The sequence below is a fragment of the Carettochelys insculpta genome, chromosome 1 (assembly GCF_033958435.1).
Source record: "Carettochelys insculpta isolate YL-2023 chromosome 1, ASM3395843v1, whole genome shotgun sequence".
NCBI classification, from domain to species: Eukaryota; Metazoa; Chordata; order Testudines; family Carettochelyidae; genus Carettochelys; species Carettochelys insculpta.
In genome coordinates this window covers 50,001,671-50,021,841 of record NC_134137.1, presented here as the reverse complement: position 1 = coordinate 50,021,841, position 20,171 = coordinate 50,001,671, and the positions used below count along the sequence as shown (strand labels likewise).

Below are 20,171 nucleotides of genomic sequence, written 5' to 3'. Positions count from 1 at the left end.
TTATTGGAACACCTACAAACAACTACATAGGTTTCAATATTGCTTTATTTCTTGTTTTCTAGGTCAATAACTTTGACATCAGCAATGTGTCCCATAACCATGCTCGAGCCATTCTTTCCCAGCCCTGCACAGTGCTGCACCTCACAGTGCTCCGAGAGAGACGCTTTGGAAGCCGGACACACAACCATGCTGACAGCATGTCTTTGCAAGAGGATGGCTTTCAGGTGATGCTGCATAAACGAGACTCCAATGAACAGCTTGGCATTAAATTAGTGCGCAGAACAGATGAGCCAGGAGTTTTTATCCTCGACCTTTTGGAAGGGGGATTGGCTGCTCAAGATGGCAGACTCTGCAGCAATGATCGGGTGCTTGCAATTAACGGGCATGACCTGAAACTTGGGACGCCAGAACTTGCTGCTCAGATTATCCAGGTAAACTGTGTCCACTAACTGGTGTTTTAGTCAGCCTGAAACTTTAACATTGTATATATTGCTAAATTTCATCTGAAAATGGCATAGTACACTAGAGAACTGATTGTTTCTTGTGCCTAAACTTTGTAGCGGTTTTGGCAAATGTTATTCATTACTAGTAGTGTTGCTCTGGTAATTTAGTAGAGTTGTATGTTTTTAAAAACAAAGAAAACTACTGAGAACTTAAAAATTAGATGGAAACAGAATGTAAATCCCCATGTTGATTGAACTTAGTGATATAGCTCTGGGCCAGACTTCTAGCTATTTCCGTTTCCCTTTATTTCCAGAAATAAAACAACCTTATTATCTACAAAGAAAGAGATTTAGTACAAGTAAAAGGCATGAAAGTCGGAAATGGTTACAGAGAAATAAAGAAAAATGCTGTCTAGTAGCTGAACTTTAAGATACACTTGGTTCATGGTAAAATTCTTACCACAGGTTCCCAGAAACATTGCTGACCAAATTCACAGGTCAGGATCTTCTCCTGTGTCAAAAAGCTGGTTCCTTTGTTGTGATAGGTTTGTGGGAGAGATGCCTTAGGAAGTTTATTGCCTTCACTTTCATAGTCCAGTCACTTTTGAAGTGGATTCTTCTAAAGATTACTCCTAAAAACAAAGTTTACTCAGACAGTAAAGAAGGTGACGTGCAGGCTGGTGGTGAATATGGCTGTGTGCTCTTTCTTCCCTGTGTGTGCTGTAATGCAGATCTGCTTTGTTTCCTGCCTTGTCTCCTGCCATTTACTCCTTATGCTGTCTCAAGGATCTATATACTACTTATATGTAAATTGAGAGGTAAACACATTCCTTTGCCTAAGATGGATCTGTTTAACACTTTTTGCCTAGTCAGACTTGTGAGAGTTTGAACGTGTGCTATCATCATCATGCAGGGGGACTTCATAACTTTACATATAATGTTGCTACTTTATTTCACCCTGACATATTAACAGCAAATTATAGCTATCAAATCATACCTCACAAGGCATATTTTGTACAAAGGTTATTAATGTGGTATGTATATTGTGAATACAGGGTTGTTTTCAGGACAGGTAGTGCAAAATGCACAGCAGACACCACCTGCTTGTGGGACCTCAAACAAAACCTAGGAACTGAACTTAGCCAAAAATGAAAAGTGTGTTGTTTCCCCCCGTTGTGTGTCAGAGCTTACTGAATATATAAATGAGCTGAGCTAAGTGTAGTCCAGAGTCTAATCGGAAAAATCAAGGTAGATCATGATACTGTGTACTTATCACTTTCTTTATCTGTAGATCTCAGAAAAACTTTAAGAGAGTAGGTAGTATTGTGCTACAGTTTTCCTATCTATAAAATGGAGATTAAAAAGGGAAGTAATTTGCCCAGTAGTCACATAACTAATCTCTGACAAAGCTGGGGGAGGGAGCGGGCAGGTGTCTGATTCTAAGCCATGCACCCATCCAGTAAACCATATTACTTAAACTCTAGGAATAGATAGAGAATAGTTGTGTATTATTTAATTATCCCCATATGACAGCAGTTGGAGTCTTGTGATACTGATGAGGATTATTTGCCAATTTAATTTAAATTTCCTTTCAATATCTCTTGTAATTAAGGGGAAAGATTAATATGGTAATATTTTACATAAATTTTTCAATTTATTGAATTTTAAAGAGATTGGTTTTACATTTGGAGATTTTGGTGTTGGAATTTTGAAACATTAAGGTAACTGCTGAGTTTTTCAGTCGTCCTGAAAACTACACAATTTGGTGGTCTGACTATATGTTCTTGACAACAGCTTTAGCAAAGTCTGTGAATATGCATACAAAGTTACTGATACCAGATGAATAATTTTATTTTTCAATGTCTATTAAGGTTTCAAATATTGAGTAGTTTTGAAAACTAGGAAATTATAGTCTCTCAGCCCCTTTTCTTGTCATTTCTTTTGTATTACAGAAGTGTCTAGAGTTCCACCTGAAACTGGAGGCTTTAGTGTGCCAAGTACCATACATCCACAGACAGACAGACAGACCCTGTGACAAGGAGTTTATAGTCTAAATGAGCAAGAGAGAGAATGAGAAAGAAAACATTTAGTATCTCTGTTTTATAGATGTGGAACTGAGACAGGAAAAAATGACTCGCCCAATATCACAGTAGGTCTGAGGCAGTGCCAGGAATTGAACCGAGACCTCTCGAGTCCCAGCCCAGTGCCGTAAATGCAAAAGCATCACTCGCCTCCTTATTACTAACAGTACAGTGTGAACTTCATTACTATTGTCATTTTCATTTTGCATGTATGTCCCTCAGGCTAGTGGGGAAAGGGTGAATTTAACAATCTCCAGACCAGTGAAATTGCAGACGGTCGCTATTCACAGAGAAGCCGGGACTCATAACAGCAGCCAGCACCACGCGCAGCAACTATTCCATAGCAGACACAGTTCGCATAAGGTTGGTATTTCTCTTCCTCTGTTTGAAAAGAAAATGTAATAGCATTTGATAATGGGATTTGCTGGCTATAGCAACACCTACAAGTCTTGAGAAGAAAATCAAATGATAGCTCTGGCATTGTGTCTGGGAAAGTGGGGTATGTGTTACTACCATGTGAGAGAATTGCTGTTCAAGAGCATCCTTTGGATTCCTGCTGTGCAAGCCATTGAACTGCAAGACCCCAAGATATCCACCAGCCATAAAAACAATTGTCATTGACTGTGGTGGGAAAAGTCATGTTTTTTTGTTTCCCTGAGTCAAAGAGAGCTGTGGCTGCTGCACTGGCTTATTTTGTATGCTGGGGTGAAGGAAGGCATGAAGACTCTCCGTGAATCTAGTGTGGCATTATGCACAAGACCTATTACAAAAACAAAATACTATTCCAAGCTTATGCTTCAGACATTTTGGTAATTCCAAGAAAACACCCTTCTGGCTCTTCAAATTGAGTTACTCATATAATCACATAGAAACAGAGAGGAAGCCGTGCTAGTCTATACACTATCAAAACAAAAAGCAGTCAAGTAGCACTTTAAAGACTAACAATATGGTTTATTAGGTGAGCTTTCGTGAGACAGACCCACTTCTTCAGACCAATCACATAGAGTGTCAGGCCTTCTCTAGACCTCCTTCATATCCTTTTTCAACAAACTGTTTTGATAGTTGAATATATTTTCACCACTTAAGGTATGAGCACTTCAGATTTTCACTAGGATTGTCTACAAAAATATTGAGAAATTTCAGAAAAGGGCTACCGGAGTTTCATCATATAGTTCATTCGCAAACTTCTTCATCTAAGAGTAAACCAGACTTGGCTTTCAAGTTTGCAGTTTTAAAGAATGCTGTTTACATAATTGTATAACAGCAGCGAATAGATGGGCACAAAGCCTCACAGAAATAAAAATAAGTTGCCTTTATACACATACAGTAGTATGTGCATGCCAATCTAATACTAAACTATGTCTGACATTGTGCACTGGTAATATAGAAGGGTACTTCTCCCCTTTCTCACGTATATAGAGGAAATGATAAAACTACAACTGGAAGATTTAATTTGTATAATTTCTTATTTTGGTAGTTTTATCTTACTTCTAAACTTTCTGTACACTTGTGCTGATCAATGGAGGTGCATGTGGAATGCTTTGAATATATCAGTATGTGAGGATGCCTGCATTTAAGCAAATGAAATACATTTGGGCTTGTCTACCCAGGCAAGTTAATTTAAACTGAAATAGCTATTGAAGAATAACATCCTGTGAGAACATTCTTATTCTGAAACAGGAGTGTTTTTATGATAAATTAGCCTAATCTGCTTGCAGAGTAGATTAAGCTAATTAGTAATAAGGCAATCTTATTCTCAAAAAAAACATCCACACAGGGAGTTAATCAGGATAGTTATTGCAGAATAACTTCATATGTAGACAAGACCTTAGTTCAGGTTTTAAACACTCCTGATGATGTGAAGCCAAACCCAATTCTGGAGACAACTTATTTTAAAAGAAGAAAGAGGAAGAAAATGCACATAACTGTTTCAAAGGTGTGTTGGCTTTTGATCTTAAAGTACAACTACTCTTTCATTTAATATTGAGTCTGTGGAGTTTGATATCTACAAAAATTATATGCTTCAGAGGTGTGAATTCCACCAAAACATAGAAGTCCTGTGTTCCGTAGTGCCATGACTCTAGCCGTATGAACATATGGATTTTGTGCAACAACACAAACTGGGCATTGCTGATCTTTAGTGTTCAATGTGCTGTTATCTTGTCTAAGCATATTGTAGGTAAATTAGAGGTGAACTTTAAAAGAAATGGATATTTAAAGCTTGACTTCTGATCCATAGTTCGGTGCCTGAAGATTTTTCAAAAGTGCTGAACATCTGCAGCTCCTACTGAAGTCAATATGGTCTGTAAGGTCTCTGTACCTTTAAAAATCAGGCTCTTCTGTTTAGCTACCTAAATATAGATTGTGCACCTATTAAGCATCAATTTTAAAATAAAGTAGCAGTTGTTACCTTCTTGCAGGATCTTTCCCAGTGTGTTACATGCCAAGAAAAGCACATTACTGTGAAAAAAGAACCACACGAATCCCTTGGAATGACAGTAGCAGGAGGCAGAGGTAGCAAAAGTGGTGAACTGCCAATCTTTGTTACGAGCGTGCAACCTCATGGCTGTCTTGCAAGAGATGGCAGGATCAAACGAGGTAGGATTTGACTCAAATGGCAGCATGTGCGTCTTCCAAATATTCTGCTGATGAATTTGTTTTCAAAGGTCTCATTAGGTTTCTCAACAGACGTAGCCTAGTAATGATAAGTGTTTCTCTCAAATTTTCCACTAAAGGAAATTCACAGTACAATGTCGTGCTTTCCCTGACTTAGGAAATGGCTGTGTAGATAATACTAACTGGGAAGCCTGATGAGATCAGGAAATGGCCGTTTATATTCTTTAAAGTTGGCTGTTACATTTATATTCTTTAAAGTTGGCTGTTATCCGCTTATGAATTAAGGGTCTTTTCAGATATTTTTCATTTTAGCGCCCACATCCTGTTTTTAATGAAAGAGAGGTAGCTGTGTTAGTCTGTATTCTATCAAAACAAAAAAGCAGTCCAGTAGCACTTTAAAGCTTAACAAAATAATTTTAGGTGATGAGTTTTTGTGGGACAGACCCACTTCTTCAGATCATAGCCATACCAGAACAGACTCAATGTATAAAGCACAGAAGTCCAAAATTTGTTGTGAAGGTTGACAAATCAGAAAAATTGTTGTAAAGGTTGGCAAATAAGAGCAGAGAGATGGTGGGAGGATGTGGGGTGGGAAAGCTAAGATTTAAATAAAACATCAAAGTACGTAACATAATCCTTATAATGGGTCGGGTAACTGCTGTCCTGAATCCAGGCGTTGAAATCCCTTTATTCCTGTCAGCTGATAGGAATAAGGGGATTTCAAAATGTGCAGGGTCCTTTCGAAAAGGACCCACATGTAGCCAATCCGTGCATGATCAAAAGTGGCACTTTCGAAGTGTGGCAGCCGGCAGCATGCTAATGAGATGCTGAATATTCATTTCAGCACCTCATTAGTATCCTCTGATTTGGCCATTAGCATGGCCATTTTGAAATTTTGGCCAAGCGTAGCCATAGCCTAGAGCGTTTTTGAAGTCTGTCATATATACATGGTGTGTGGGCATTGTTGGCACATGTTGGCATATAGAATGTTAGTTGAGGAACAGGAGAATGTGCCCGTGGTTCTGTAATTAATGTGATTAGGTCCAGGGATGGCATCTCCAGAATAGAGGTATGGACAACGTTGGTAATGGAGCTTGTTGCAAGGAAAAGTTCTAAGATTAGTAGTATTGTGGTATAGCCTGTGGTTGCTAGTAAGAATCCTCATAAGGTTGGGAGGTTGTCTATAGGAAAGAACAGGCTGTCACCTGGGTCCTTCTGGAGTGTGGCATCATGATTCAGGATAGGTTGTAGGCCATTATGGATGCATTGCAGTGGTTTGAGTTGGGGACTGTAGGTAATGACAAGTGGTGTTCTCTCATTGGCTTTTTTGGGCCTGTCTTGGAGTAGTTAGTTTCTGGGTAGTCATCTAGCCCTGTTGATTTTTTTTTTTTTACTTTTCCTGGTGGGTAATTCAGGTTTATGAATGTTTGGCAGAGATCTTGTAGTTTTTGGTCTCTGTCAGTGGGATCAGAGTAGATGTGATTGTATCTCAGGGCTTGACTGTAAATGATGGCTCGTGTCGTGTGCATGAGGAAAGCTAGAAGCATGTAGGTAAGTGCAGCAGTCAGTGGGTTTCTTGTAAAGGGTGGTATTGATCAGGCCATCACTGGTTTGTACTGTAGTGCCCAGGAAATGTATCACTCATATGGAGTGGTCAAGGCATAAGTTGATGGTGGGGTGCAGATTTTTAATGTCTCTGTGAAATTCTTCTAGAGTCTCTTTACCCAGGGCTGGAATGATAAAGATGTCATTGATATATCGTAAGTAAAGGAGGGGAAATGGGATGACAGCTGAGGAATCATTGTTCCAGATCAGCCTGATTTTGGTTTTGGTCACATGGATTGAGCCCTGTAGCTGTCTGAGAAACCATCTCTCTCCTGGTATACCACCTTCAGTATTTCCTCAACTTATCTGTTGTGATGGCAGGCACCTAGTTTAACTGTGCTTATAGCAGGGCATTTTCAGTAACCATACTCTCTTTCTGTAATTCACTTTCCTCATCCCTAGTCAAACCTAGACTGAGCTTGCTGATACATCAGGCCAACATTGTCCGAGGCTTTTCAGAAAGAAGTTCGCTAAGGAATTAGGGGCTGGGGGCATGTGTGGGGTAGATGATGATGATGATGATGGTAATGCTGAGGGAAGAATGCTTAAGGTACAACCTGACATAAATTGTTTCTACTGCACTGACTTAGAAATCCTATGAGCCTAGAGTGACCTTAGGGCAAAAGTTTGGACAGTAACTGAAGTATACAAATTTAAAATGAGGTCATGGAAGAAATTCTTCATGACAGTGTAAAGGAGGAACATTAACTGCAGCATACATGGGCAGAATATCTTTTTCTAAACATTATTTTAAAATCCATTTATTGAAGCAACAACTGTGACTTTCTTTCCTTTTTGTGATGTTAAAGCTGCTACTACAAAACAAATTTCATATGATACCTGCCGCTGCAGCCTTAGCCATCCCTGCTATGCAGAAGTTTCTGGAAAGTGATTGATTGACTTTTGGATTTTGCTGATGTGTTCTGCACTGCAGCAGGAATACTGTAGCCACTCAGACAATAAGTGACTTCTTCTTACTTACCAAATATTCCCACGGATAATCCTTTGTATTTTAGACTGACCAGATAGTTATGTTTTTACAGATTCTTCCCCAGAGTTGATTTTTTCCTTATAATTTTTTCCTGTACGATTCCTGATTGGACTGCAGTGTGCATGAGGGGAAGGAAATCAGTGTACCTTTTTCATATCCCACTTGCTGTGCTGCCTTCTGAAAGATTTCCCCTCTCCCTCTTGGCTACCTTACACTTTCTGCCATTCCTTTTCCCCTTCTGGTTAAACACTGAGGGATGGTTATGAGTTTACAAATTGTTGCAGAGTTAATATACTGCAGTTCACACCTCTGAGAGTTCCTGTTTCTGACTGTCTAGGCTCAGGAAGCTAACACAGTGATGTGAACAGACACTGGGTAAAGTGTACTAAGTACAGGCCACATATTAGCACAGGAAGGCAGCTGTTCAACAGGCCATACATATCATGCTTTCCACTCTTATTTGTGCTTTTTTTAAACAGGTGATGTGTTGCTGAATATTAGTGGCATTGATCTGACCAATCTAAGTCATAGTGAAGCCGTGGCTATGCTCAAAGCCAGTGCTACCTCTTCAATGGTGGCACTCAAAGCACTGGAGGTCCAGATTGTTGAAGAACAGCCCCAGACTAATGAAGGACAACCAAACACAATCAGTGAAAATGAATATGATGCTACCTGGTCACCCTCCTGGGTCATGTGGCTGGGACTTCCAAGGTACTCATTAGTGGAGGGTCTGTTGAAACTCATGTTTACATTGCTTTTGTAATCCTAACTCCTGCATTTGGCTATGTCCCTGTCCAAACATTTTTAAAACGTATCTGGATCTGGGTGAGTTTTTTAAGTTCAGAGAGCTCATTTTTGATCTACAGTCCCATAAACATATCTGTGTGGCATATGTAGGGCAGAAGGAACATGTGTATGGGTTTCTTTCTTATAGATGCACTCAGATGCAATAATAGTTCATTTGAGTGTGTTTTTCACTTTGTGCTGCTGCAGAAGTTCTAATGTAATCTTAAAACTGATTTAAATACTAAAGCAGAGAACAGCTTAGTTATGGCCCCTGCTTCATCCTCTTGCTGCCCTCCCTACTGCAATCACTTTCAGTTTACAATCCGCTTTGAAGCTAGCCAGAAGATAGAAGACACTGATTATCCCTTTAGAAACATTGGTAAAAGTCTAACATAACCAGCTCAGTTCCCCTGAGAAATGCGATTACTAAGTTATGCCCGAGTTTTAAATAGAAAACTTACCCAAATCACTCAATGTTAATATACAGAAAGTTTAGCAAAGCCAATGAGTGACTTCACAGAATATAACTTTCACTGATTGTTGATTTTTATCACACGCCTTAAACACACATGCAGAAAAAGCTTAGAACAGATGAATCTGCATTCACAGATTGCACATATATTACTTAGAAAAGCAACCACCAACTCAATCAAGTACAAATACCCCAGTTTGAAACTCACTGCAAGTACACTTGCTTTGGCCAGCCTGATATCACCAGATTTCACATGTCATCCTTTTCTTCATTCTCTGGTAGATGCATTGACATACTGGACCTAATTCTTGGAAACACCTCCTATCAAGGGTAGTGTTTACTACTGCATGCAGTCCTGTTAACTATAATCACACTCCACACTATATAAGGGTTCCAAGGTTACACCCAGGTTTGCAGATGTGGCCACAGAAGGCATGTAGAATGTGATAGTAACAGAATGGAATTGTTAAATCTTTATTATAGCTTATTGCTCCACAATCACAGCCAAGATCTGGTGATATCAATTATCTCAAATAGTTCCTCTGGATTAAGGGATGTTGGCAGGGTATTGCAGTAGCATTCCAAGTGTTTTTTCTAGGCTGTCCACATTCACATGTGGGGCTGTTCCTCAGCTGCCACTTTATCATATTTTCACAAGTTTTTGCCCCCCAGCACTCCCTCATTTTAGAGAATACCAGTATTTTTCATTCCAGAGCAGTAGCTGTGTGGAGTTGTTTTGAAGGAAACAGTTTCTCCAAGACCATTTGTATTTCTGCCCCGCCCCCCCCTCCACACACACACACTTTTTTTGCTTTGTAGCTTTCCGCAGTGGCATTTTGGAATGGACTTACAGAGGCAAAGCACTTTCTGGACTTCCACCTGTTAGGTGATGGAATGTGTCAATTCAGTAGCTGTCTGGAAACATGCAGCTGTTTTTGTGTCTTCTTCTACTGAAAGCCTCCCACCACGCTGGTGATGATGCAATCTTCACAAGGCGGAATAGTGACAACTGGGGAGTTGCTCTCAAAGTCCCCTGATGATCCTGTAATATGTCTTCAGTGTCAGTTTTGTGTGGATGGCTCAACAGTGACCATGCATGGGGTTGTGGCAGTACATTCAAATCATGACCCATGGTAATCTCCTGTTGCAGCTAACCATGGGGGAGACCAAATCTAAGACCATAATGTGAATCTGACATAAATAGAACTACATGCCGTAACAAACACTTTGCTTTGTGAAAAGGCTTCGAGGGTCATGCCCTCTTTCTTTCCCTCAAGATTTTTCTGTACAAGTTCTCTGTATGTAACTTCCCATGAAGTAGTCCTAGTGCCATGTAAGTCTGATAAACATCTGTTTCACAAGATTGATAGCCATTTATTGCTCACATATGACAAACAACCACATGTTGCTCCTTAATTCAATTTTATGTACTTCATTGCATGGCACAACATAATTAATTCAGAGAAGCAATGCATAGCCTACCTCAACATTTTTTGCTTCTCTGGATTTAAATAAAGATGTTCCATGAAAAGAAAAATATTCCTTAAACATTTTGCACATGCATTATCACTGTAAAAGTGTGGTTATGGTCAGGAAAGTGACATATATGTTAGCTTTGGCATACCTAGGTCTGGCAAAATTAATATAGCTACTCAAATACAGTCTGGATTTTTTATGCTTCGCCTTTTCTGTCATCCAAAAATTTGAAATCTGACTATTGAATTTTTATTATTGAGAGTGATGAACGAGGAAGAGTCACAAAGAAGGCAGATGAATTTTCAGGTTCTAAACTGAGGATGGAAAATCCTAATCTGACAGAAAAAATCATCTTTCATCTTGCAAATGAAGCATATTGGATATGAAAGCTGCTTTGTGGGAAGAGGATAAACATATGTTGTTTTAGAACTGCCACTTTCCAGACTTAACTGTATTTAAACAATAATTCCAACAGCACATTCTTTGTCCAATACATTTTATTCAGTATGGTGAATATTACAAGTTGACTCATCCTGACAACACTGTTAGTTGGCATCCTTTTCCCACTATCCCTGCTTCTCTTCCTTGCTTTATTGCAGTGATGTGATATAGCAAGTGGTGTACATAACATAAAAATTTGACATGGCATGTATTTTTCTCCTTCCCCATTGCACTTTCACCCCACAGCTGCCTTCATAGCTGCCATGATGTTGTGCTGCGGAGGAGCAATTTAGGAAGTTGGGGTTTTAGCATTGTTGGTGGATACGAGGAGAATCATACAAACCAGCCTTTCTTCATTAAAACGATTGTTCTTGGAACTCCAGCATACTTTGATGGAAGGTTAAAGTAAGTACCAGCACATCTTTTTAGATGGTATTTTAAATGAGATGGACCAGGTGATTATAAGGCATATTTCATATAGGACTTCATTACACTACGCACAACCCTTGGGACACTAACAGCCATGTGTTCGCTTAGGAGCTGGCCAACTCTCAAAAGCAGCTTGGCACATCTAGTAGGTGTGGTGCTGAGAAGTCGGAAGGATTTTTGGCTGGGGAGAAGTGGGTCCAGTCAGAACTTGTGGGAACATTTAGTTCCAGTCATTGTTCCTCACCCAACCTTTCTTTAGAAACATTTTCCACCATAAGACTCTGATTTGATCCATCTTCCCCATCACTTTTACTTATGTCCTCTGCAGAGGGGGAAGTACTTTGCCCAGGGTGTGGAGCCTGGCCCAGGATCTTGCATAGTACTCTCTGCCTTCTTTGGGCAGGATTTAAAAATGCAAGAAGAATTTCGTGTTAGAGCAGTGGGGAAGCGGATAGAGGCTAGAACAGTACTTAGTCTAGATCAGTGTGAAAGTCAATGGGCATGCAGGGTCCAATTTTCAAACAGGGTACTTTAGTAGGATCCCCAAATCTGGCAGGGTGTGTTCGTGTGTGCAATACTTGGCACACTACAGATACCACCCCACCCTCCAGTTTCAGTTGTGTGTCTAGGCCTGTCTGTAATACAAAGGCGAAAAGAAGAAAAGGAATTGAGAGACAATAATTTCCTAGTGTTCAAAACTGCTGACCATTCCAACCCTGAACAGATATTTAAAAATAAATGATGCGACTGGAATCAGTTGCTTTGTATGCAGCTCACTCCCCAATTAAACGGGATTTTACATCCCTGATCCAGATGCAGGATTTGAAATGCTTATTAAAGCTTTCCCTTGTTCGTAAATTGGACCGTGAAGATTGGATAACATGAGTAGACGATTGTACCATATTTGTTTTACATACAGGCTAGATATGAATTATGTCATGATTACAAAATGAGGAAGTCTTTATTTTCAGAACAGCTTAACGCATGGTTCCAATGACATAGGAACTAGAGGGCATCTTATGACTCAGGTCATAGCAATAGCAAAGCTGCTAAGAGTGATACCCTCTGGTTTTGGAGCTCTGTGTGACTCAAGGAGGTTTACTACACAATAATCTCTCTACAGCAGACCCTCGAGTTACGCAAGGGTTCAGTTCCATGCACCTTCGTGTAACCCAGATTTTGCATAAGTGGGGGGTCCGGCTTTTTCCCCAGCAGAACACACGTTCTGCAGCCAGGGAAGCAGCAGAAAGGTAAGCTCTAGGGTGCTGGGGGGGCAGTTGGGGAAGGTTAAGCCTGTTGGTGGGTTGGGGCTGTGGGAGTCAGATGAGGGGGTCTAAGCCTGGGGTGGGTCAGGGCTGCAGGGGAGTAAGGGGTGGAGCTGAGCTGGAGCTGTGCACAGGGGTGGTAAGCCGGAGCCCTGCCTGGGTAGCAAGCCAGACCGTGGGGGGTTTGAACAGGAGCTGCATGCGGGAAGGGGGGCGCTCCTTGAACCAGAATCGCACACGGAGGATTGATCTGGGGCTGTGCGTGAGGGGTTTGACCCAGGGCTGGGGCGGTTTAAACCAGGGCGGGAGGATGGAATCAGGGCTGCGCACGAGGGGTTTGAACCAGAGCAGGGAGAGGGAGCTGAACTGGAGCCACTCAGAGGGGTGGTGAGCTAAAGCCAGAAGCGGGGTGAGCAGGAGCTATGTGCAGGTGGTCAGCGGAGCTGAGGAGAGAGCTGAGCCAGGGCCATGTGGAGTCAGGGCTGGTGGGGGGGTGTAGAACTGGGGCTGGCGGGGGAGCAAGTTAAGTGCAACTGGAAATCATGCATTTCCAGGATTTGCTGAAGGAATCGGGGGTCAGCCGCGTAAGAGCGGGGTTGCATACTCTGGGTTCACGTACTCTGAGACCTTACTGTATTACTGTTTCTTTACAAAGTATCTTAAGGAAAAAAAGGATTTATCGTTCTGCAGGCCTTATTCCAGAGAACTGGGCTTTCCTGGTCAGACACTGTACAGCAGTATCCTAAATAGGCTAGAGCCACACTACCATGGAAGATCTTACCAGGTCAGGGTTGACCTTCTGGGGTTTTGTTTCACACATGTGCAAAACGGTTCTTTCTGGGGTCGAAGTCAATCCCTGAATGCCTAATGGGAAGCGAGAATTAAATATATTTGATGGGAGAAACCCTCCTATCGACCTTCTGTCTAGAGAGAGACTTTTAAATCAACCACTGATAAGTTGATTTTAGCTGTGCAATTGGTCAACTTCTATGTCTAGTGTACACATAGCCTAAGTTTTAAAGGCCTTAAATATCAAATAAAATAAGTCTCTGGTTCCAAAGCATACTGTATTTTTTGTTGTATGGACAGAGCCTTGAGTTCTTGATTTTGTGACCTTAAAAGTTAGGAAGTGTTCTCTTTACTTGCTGTCCATCTCTTCCTCTGCACTCTGAGTCAGGCTGTTTCCTCTTATCCTGTGTCTATCAGGGCCCTGGGAATATTGAGAATAATGGTCAGAGAATTCTGGCCTGCCTAGTAGTCAGGAGAAGCAGTTGCAGAGAAATTACAACTCAACCCCTGCTGCATGGATACAACGTATACTGTGAAGTCCCAAACAGGAGCAGTGTGAAGACAGAGCAAGCTGAGGGCAGAAAGAATCTAAAGAGAATGTAGCTGCTAAACTCAAGTCTCTACAAACAATGTACAAATGGAGATTTGACAGATATTTATAACTTGACCAAACTGGGGCAGATTTTCACACAAATGGCAAAAGATGCCTTCCCGCATAATTTTAAATCCTTGCCCCAAAGCATGGGGACAGTAGATCTTCTCAATTAAATATCTGTAGGATTTGTTTTTTAATGTGGGCAAAACTACGCATTTCTATTAACTTCATTTTTGGAAATAGTTGAACCGTTTTATTTAAAACAACAAGGAACCCTGTGGCACTTTTAAAGGCTACCAGATTTATTTGGGCATAAGCTGTTATGGGAGAAAACCACTTCTTCAGCTGAATCTGATGAAGTGTGTTTTATATACAAAAGCTGCTGCCCAAATAAATCTGTTAATCTTTAAGATGCCACAGGACTCCTCTTTGTATTTGCACATACAAACTAACACAGCTACCAGTCTGAGACTTGTCATTTTAATTAATAAAGGTTGAACCTCCCTAGTCCAGCACCCTCGGGACCTGACTGGTCCGAACAAGAGAATTTACCAACCAATGGGAGGTCAATATTTTCTAGCACATTACCAGCACTTCCACTGCTTACGTAGGGCTCTTAGATATTTAGGTGTAAATTACAGCTAAATAACAGCACAGAACACTGAGAGCCAGGATTGGTGGCTGAAAACAAACTTTATGGGACCATGGGAAACTTGGCCACACCCATAATAAGTGAACGCTTGGTCAACTAAAATCATGCCAGATTACAGATCTTGCCAGAGGAGAGTGTTCCGGATTAGAGAGGTTCAAGCTGTATTTTCCTGTATATGTGCTTTATCACACTTAATAAGTCAAATTTAAGGGGTGCGTGTGTGTGTGTGAGAGAGAGAGAGAGAGAGAGATTTACCAAATTTAACCATGCAGGCTGTGTACACACCCTCAAGCAGACACCAGGCATGGGAAGCTTTGATAAATGGTTAAGTCTGGTAAAGTTATATGCAACTGAAGACAGGGTCTTATGTTGGAAAATATTTAGCAGTCTTAACCACAGGTGTCACTGATTTGCCAGCTACAGTAAGTGCATATTATATGGAAGTGTGTGTTATAATGCTATAAACATATATATGTTTTAACATATAAACATTTATAATTATGTATACATGTATTTTTTTAATCTCCTAGTTAACCCAGGTAAATTACTTTTTGTCTCCCCTTTTCCCATTCTTGCATCAATACTGGTACCTTTCCATAAGCAAACTCATAAAACTACTGTTGGAATTACGCCAGAGCTGAACCCCAGGGGTTCAAGAATTCCGCAGAGTACTTACAATGGGAGGTCAGGCTTCATTTTTTTTAATTGAATGCTTTTTGCTCTTGCAGCTGAACTTCCAGTCCCATAGAACCTTGAGGCCCTTACTATGAAATGCCATCTGTTACACATTGTTTGTGTTGAGTTGTTGTGTGCTGTTATTTGCCAGCTGCTTTCCACTTTGTTTCCTTTTTTAGGTGTGGTGACATGATTGTTGCTGTAAATGGACTATCCACAGTGGGCATGAGCCATTCCTCACTAGTCCCTATGCTGAAGGAGCAGAGAAACAAAGTAACTTTGACTGTTGTTTGCTGGCCTGGAAGCCTTGTATAAATTTGTAAAACCGCTTTGGTTCAAGCAGCTGATTTTCTACGTGGTTGGTACAAAACCTCCATTTTTTTTCTACTGATACAGCTGGTAATAAGCAGGGCTAAAAACTACTATAGTCATTTTTAAAAGTGGGGAGGGGGTCTCAACCTCTTTACAATACCTATGTTGCCATCTTGAAACTGCCATGTCTACTAAGTTCGTTGTGCTCATTGTTTACAAGCTGGCATGTGCATGTAACGGTATTATTGTCATTAAGCCTTCCCAGACAGTAATATTCTGAAGGATTCTGTGGTGTTTCGGGTTTGTCTTAGTATTTTTCCGAATTGGAACATAAAATGGGTAAGCTACAGACTCTCTTTTCCTGCAAGAAGGTTCAGAGCAGTAATGCAATTAAGTTCTATCCATTGCTGCTGCAAAATAAAAATAAAAATTGGTATGAAGAGCAATGCATTTTTCATGTTTGTGTTTCCATTGTGTTCCAGCACATTAAAACCATTCAAGGACCTGTCTTACACATAAGAAAGTGATTGATCCCATACTTTTGTTGCAGGTCATCAGTGTTCACAGTAGAGTAGGATAATAGCCTGATATTACTGGAATTTTTATAAAGTGCAATAATCACTCTTTGCTAGAAAATGATTTAATATATTACAAGGTTTGTATCCTGTAATGCAAATGAATGTGGAAGTAATCAGTCACAATGCTGATGATAAAAAATAAAAAATAAAAGCCTGGGTCACCTGTGATCGAATGGCTGCTGAATTAGGGTTTACTTTCCAAATGAATGTTTTGCTATGTCAGAAAATTTTGATGAACATTTTTTATTAAAACCATTTTTACTGTTTATATTGTGCTTGTCAGTAGCTCTTTTTATTCTTGTGTGGAAACATTATTGTGATTTCCCCTTGTAAATCAGAGAGGTATTTTAAAAAAAAAAAAAAAAAAAGACAATGAAAACTGGAAGTGGCTGTTACTGTTTCAAAGTAAGAAGGCAGGACTCCAAATGCAAAGTGAGCTGCAAACTTTTGCTTATTCTGTCGCTTGCTGATAAATGCCTTCATATAAAATGCTGAAAAGACCTGTCTTGTATTTGATAAATCCTTTTTGTTTGGCAACCCTTGTTGACAATGATAATATTTTATATTTTTAATTTTGTTTATAATTTTTAAAGCAAAACTGTAACTTGCAGGATTTGCTTTGTCCATAATGTTTTCAGGATAAGCACCCTTTTGTAAAAGCATACCAACTAATGTGCTGATCTGGAACAAAGTCTGTATATTGTTAATATTCTGCCTACTTGAAAAAGTGTTCCATTTAGAAAGCACGTTCAGAATCTGAACTAATTATGAATGGACTTCTCAGTTGTAATGATGGTATTAATTATCAGCAAATGTATTTCATAATCATTGCATATTTCAATTGTGAAGCATGAATTTTATTTTAAGACTTAGCTATATTACTGGGACATATTATCGCATGTCAGTGATTCCAGTAGCTTGGTTTAAAAATAAAGCTACCATTTCTTGCAAAAAATGTAAAAGCTCTTAAGAATGAAGTAGTTTTATTCCTCTCTGTGGCATATGATGTTTGCTTTCACACTATCAAGATACAGAACAATTTCTCATACCCATGCAATATGTTACTGTACAGAGAATATTTGCTTTTGAAGCAGTTCAAGGCTGTATTTGTTTGATATCCCAAGCTGAGATGAGAACATGTTTCTTCCACTCCAGAAATAGTTTAACTGTATGTTTGTTTTCAGTATGAGGTTTAGCCAAGTATATCTTTGAATAGAATTTAAGAAACATATTGCCCATTGCGATGCATTTAAAATATTTCATTTGAAGTGACCTCATATTCAAAATCTTAACAAAAGCCAAACTTTTACCCTTGTTTCTCTTTTTAATCATGAAAGCATGATTTAGTTTAAGTTGTGCTCATATGATTGGTTCCACTAAGGAATAGCTTTTGATCACAGTGTCTTGTGATGAAAATTTATTCCAAAGAGGCTCCCTTTCTTGAACTTGTGTTTTGGGTTTTTTTTTTCCTCTTATGATCTTGTGGTTTGTTTTGTTTTTTCTTCTGTGCCTTCTGTTTTTAATTATTCAAGATATTTTTCAGATGTTGCTATCTATTTGTGTGGTATTATTAAAAATGAATGAAAATAAAAGTCCATTTTACCAATTTTAACAGCTCTGTATAGTGTTTCTCTTTTCAAAGAATGCATATAAGTTAATTCATCTTGAGCTTAAGGATATATTTCTCTGGTTAGTCACAAGATGAAGGCCAATAAGGACAAATGCAAAGCAGTCCACTTAGGAAAGAGCAATCAGTTTTATACATACAAAATGTGTGTTCAGTGCTCAGTGGTTAAAGTACTAGCCTTGTGAACCAGAGGTTGTGAGTTTGATCCTAGTTGGAGCCTCAGATTTGTTTCATAAGTTTTGAAGTACCTATGTGCAAGTTAAGTATCTATCGGTCAGGGATGATGGATGGATGTTAGATGGTGATAGATCCTGTACAGGGGACTGGACTCAGTGACCTCTCAAGGTTCCTTCCAGTTCTGTGATTCTAGAAAGGAATACTGCAGAAAGGGAGTCCTCGAAAACCACAAGCTAAATATGAGTCAACAGTGTGACACTGCCGCAAAACAAGCAAAGCACATGTGGCCTGTAGGTCAATTTTTCGTGACCCATGAACACTCATCAAAAAGCCAGTCCTATAATAGAGATATTTTGGGGTCATTCCGATATGCTTGACAGGCTCTGCAATTCGTGTCATGTATTTAAAAAAAACAAAAACAATAACACCAGGAACTTAAGACTTACCAGACGAAAATGCATCATTCATCTGTCAAACTCACATTGCGGCAGTGGGTAACACCAAAAAGCTTCATCTGTCAAACACACATTCCAGTACTCTCCCACAAGGGCAGATTCTGGTGCCAGCTGATGCTGATCATTATGATGACTCCACTATGAGTCAGGTTTGGTACAGGAACACTTAATATAGCCTTGCTGGGAAGGCAGCTTTATGCCCTCAAACAGGAGTGATTCTTTTTAAGGAAGGCAAAGAGCAAATTTTGAAGCTCTTGTTAAACCCTCATTAGCTGTGCTGGCCAGATCCTGGAGATGATAGGTAGGGGATTAAGGAAGCCATACACTAGCTAAGAGATTTCCCAATTAAAAAGAAAAAGATCTGCAGAATTTGCCAATACATCAACTCCAGCATTTCCATCTCAGATGAAAGTAAAAAGAAAAGGATTTGGCTACAGCTGCTCCATGCTAACATAAGCACCTCCATTCATTTAGGTCCTGGACCTAGTAATCCGTATACTTTGTTTTCCCAGAAGTAACAGTTAGTCTAAGTCAAGGGTCAGCAACCTTTCTGAGGCAGAGTGCCAAATTTTGACCTTTTGACCTCCTATGTACAGTCCGAGTGCTGGTGATACTTTTTAAAGTTACTATTCCTCATCAACAACCATGGGCTCCTTGGTTGGTTGTCTGATGCCTCCCTCACTATTTCCTTCCATCTTTCGCTGTCCAGTGCAGAGTGGCTTAGTTTCTGTAGACTAGCTCTGCACCAGTCTACTATGTCATCTACCCATTCTCTGTGGGGTCTGCCTCTCCTGTTTGAACCATCCATTATGCTGAACACCAGGGTCTTGATTTTTTTGTTCGTTGTTCATTCTGCAAATATGCCTGAATAGCTGTACCTTGCTATAACTTCACTCTGCAGTAGGTTCTCCTTCAGCTGTGTCTTGTTACATACTCCCTCGTTGATGACCTTCAGCATCCATCCTATTCTCAGGATCTTTCTATAACAACTCCTCTCGAATGCCAATATTCTTCTCTTCAAATCTTTCATTTATCACCCATGTCTCACATTCGTACAACACGCTGCTGAATACACACATTTTCAAGATGCTCAGCTTTGTTCCTAAGCTAATCACTTTGCTTTTCCACGTCTTATCTATCGCCTTCAGAATCGCTCTGGCTTTTTGCTGTTCTGGTCACTATTTCCTTCTTACAGTCTTGATCATATGTTATGTTGCTCCCCAGATACGTGAACTTCTCTATGTTCTTTAGTTCAATCCTATCTACGCTGATAGCCTCTGGGGGCTTCATGCCAGTCCCCAGCCTGAATGGAGGAGGAGGGTTGGACAGATGAATGCCCATGGGCTGACTGTGAAACAACAATAAGAAAGAAATTTGATGCCAATACGACTAAATGATAAAAGATGCCAGCTCAGACATTGCCTGCATAAACCAGGTCTGTGACACTGATCAAAAGTTACTAACAGTCCTACTTAAAACAGCTTCATTAATAAATGAATAAAGATGCAGAACTTTATCATGTAGGTGGTGGTTGGTAACATTAGCTGGTTTTTTGTTAATCCACAGGTATCATGGCTTTGAGCAAGCTCCCAGCTGCCTGTGGGAGGAGGGGCAGGGCTGAGCTCCAGTCTTACGTGCCAATGAAAATCGGCTTGCATGCCATTCTTGGCGTCCAGGCTGGTGGTTGCTGACTCGTGGCCTAAGTA

General features: G+C 40.1%; 1 protein-coding gene across 7 annotated transcripts in view; it reads left to right on the top strand.

Moving 5' to 3' along the window:
- LNX2 (ligand of numb-protein X 2) overlaps positions 1 to 17,803 on the top strand; it is a 74,916-nt gene extending 57,113 nt beyond the window's left edge. For all 7 annotated transcript variants that reach the window (XM_074985857.1, XM_074985865.1, XM_074985886.1 and 4 more), the window contains 6 exons: positions 63 to 431; positions 2,747 to 2,887; positions 4,945 to 5,122; positions 8,216 to 8,447; positions 11,158 to 11,316; positions 15,496 to 17,803. In XM_074985857.1, the coding sequence (XP_074841958.1) occupies positions 63 to 431; positions 2,747 to 2,887; positions 4,945 to 5,122; positions 8,216 to 8,447; positions 11,158 to 11,316; positions 15,496 to 15,631 (1,215 nt within the window). In that variant the 3' untranslated portion in view covers positions 15,632 to 17,803. The remainder of the gene's footprint in view (positions 1 to 62; positions 432 to 2,746; positions 2,888 to 4,944; positions 5,123 to 8,215; positions 8,448 to 11,157; positions 11,317 to 15,495) is intronic.
- The last annotated feature ends 2,368 nt before the right edge of the window (positions 17,804 to 20,171 follow it).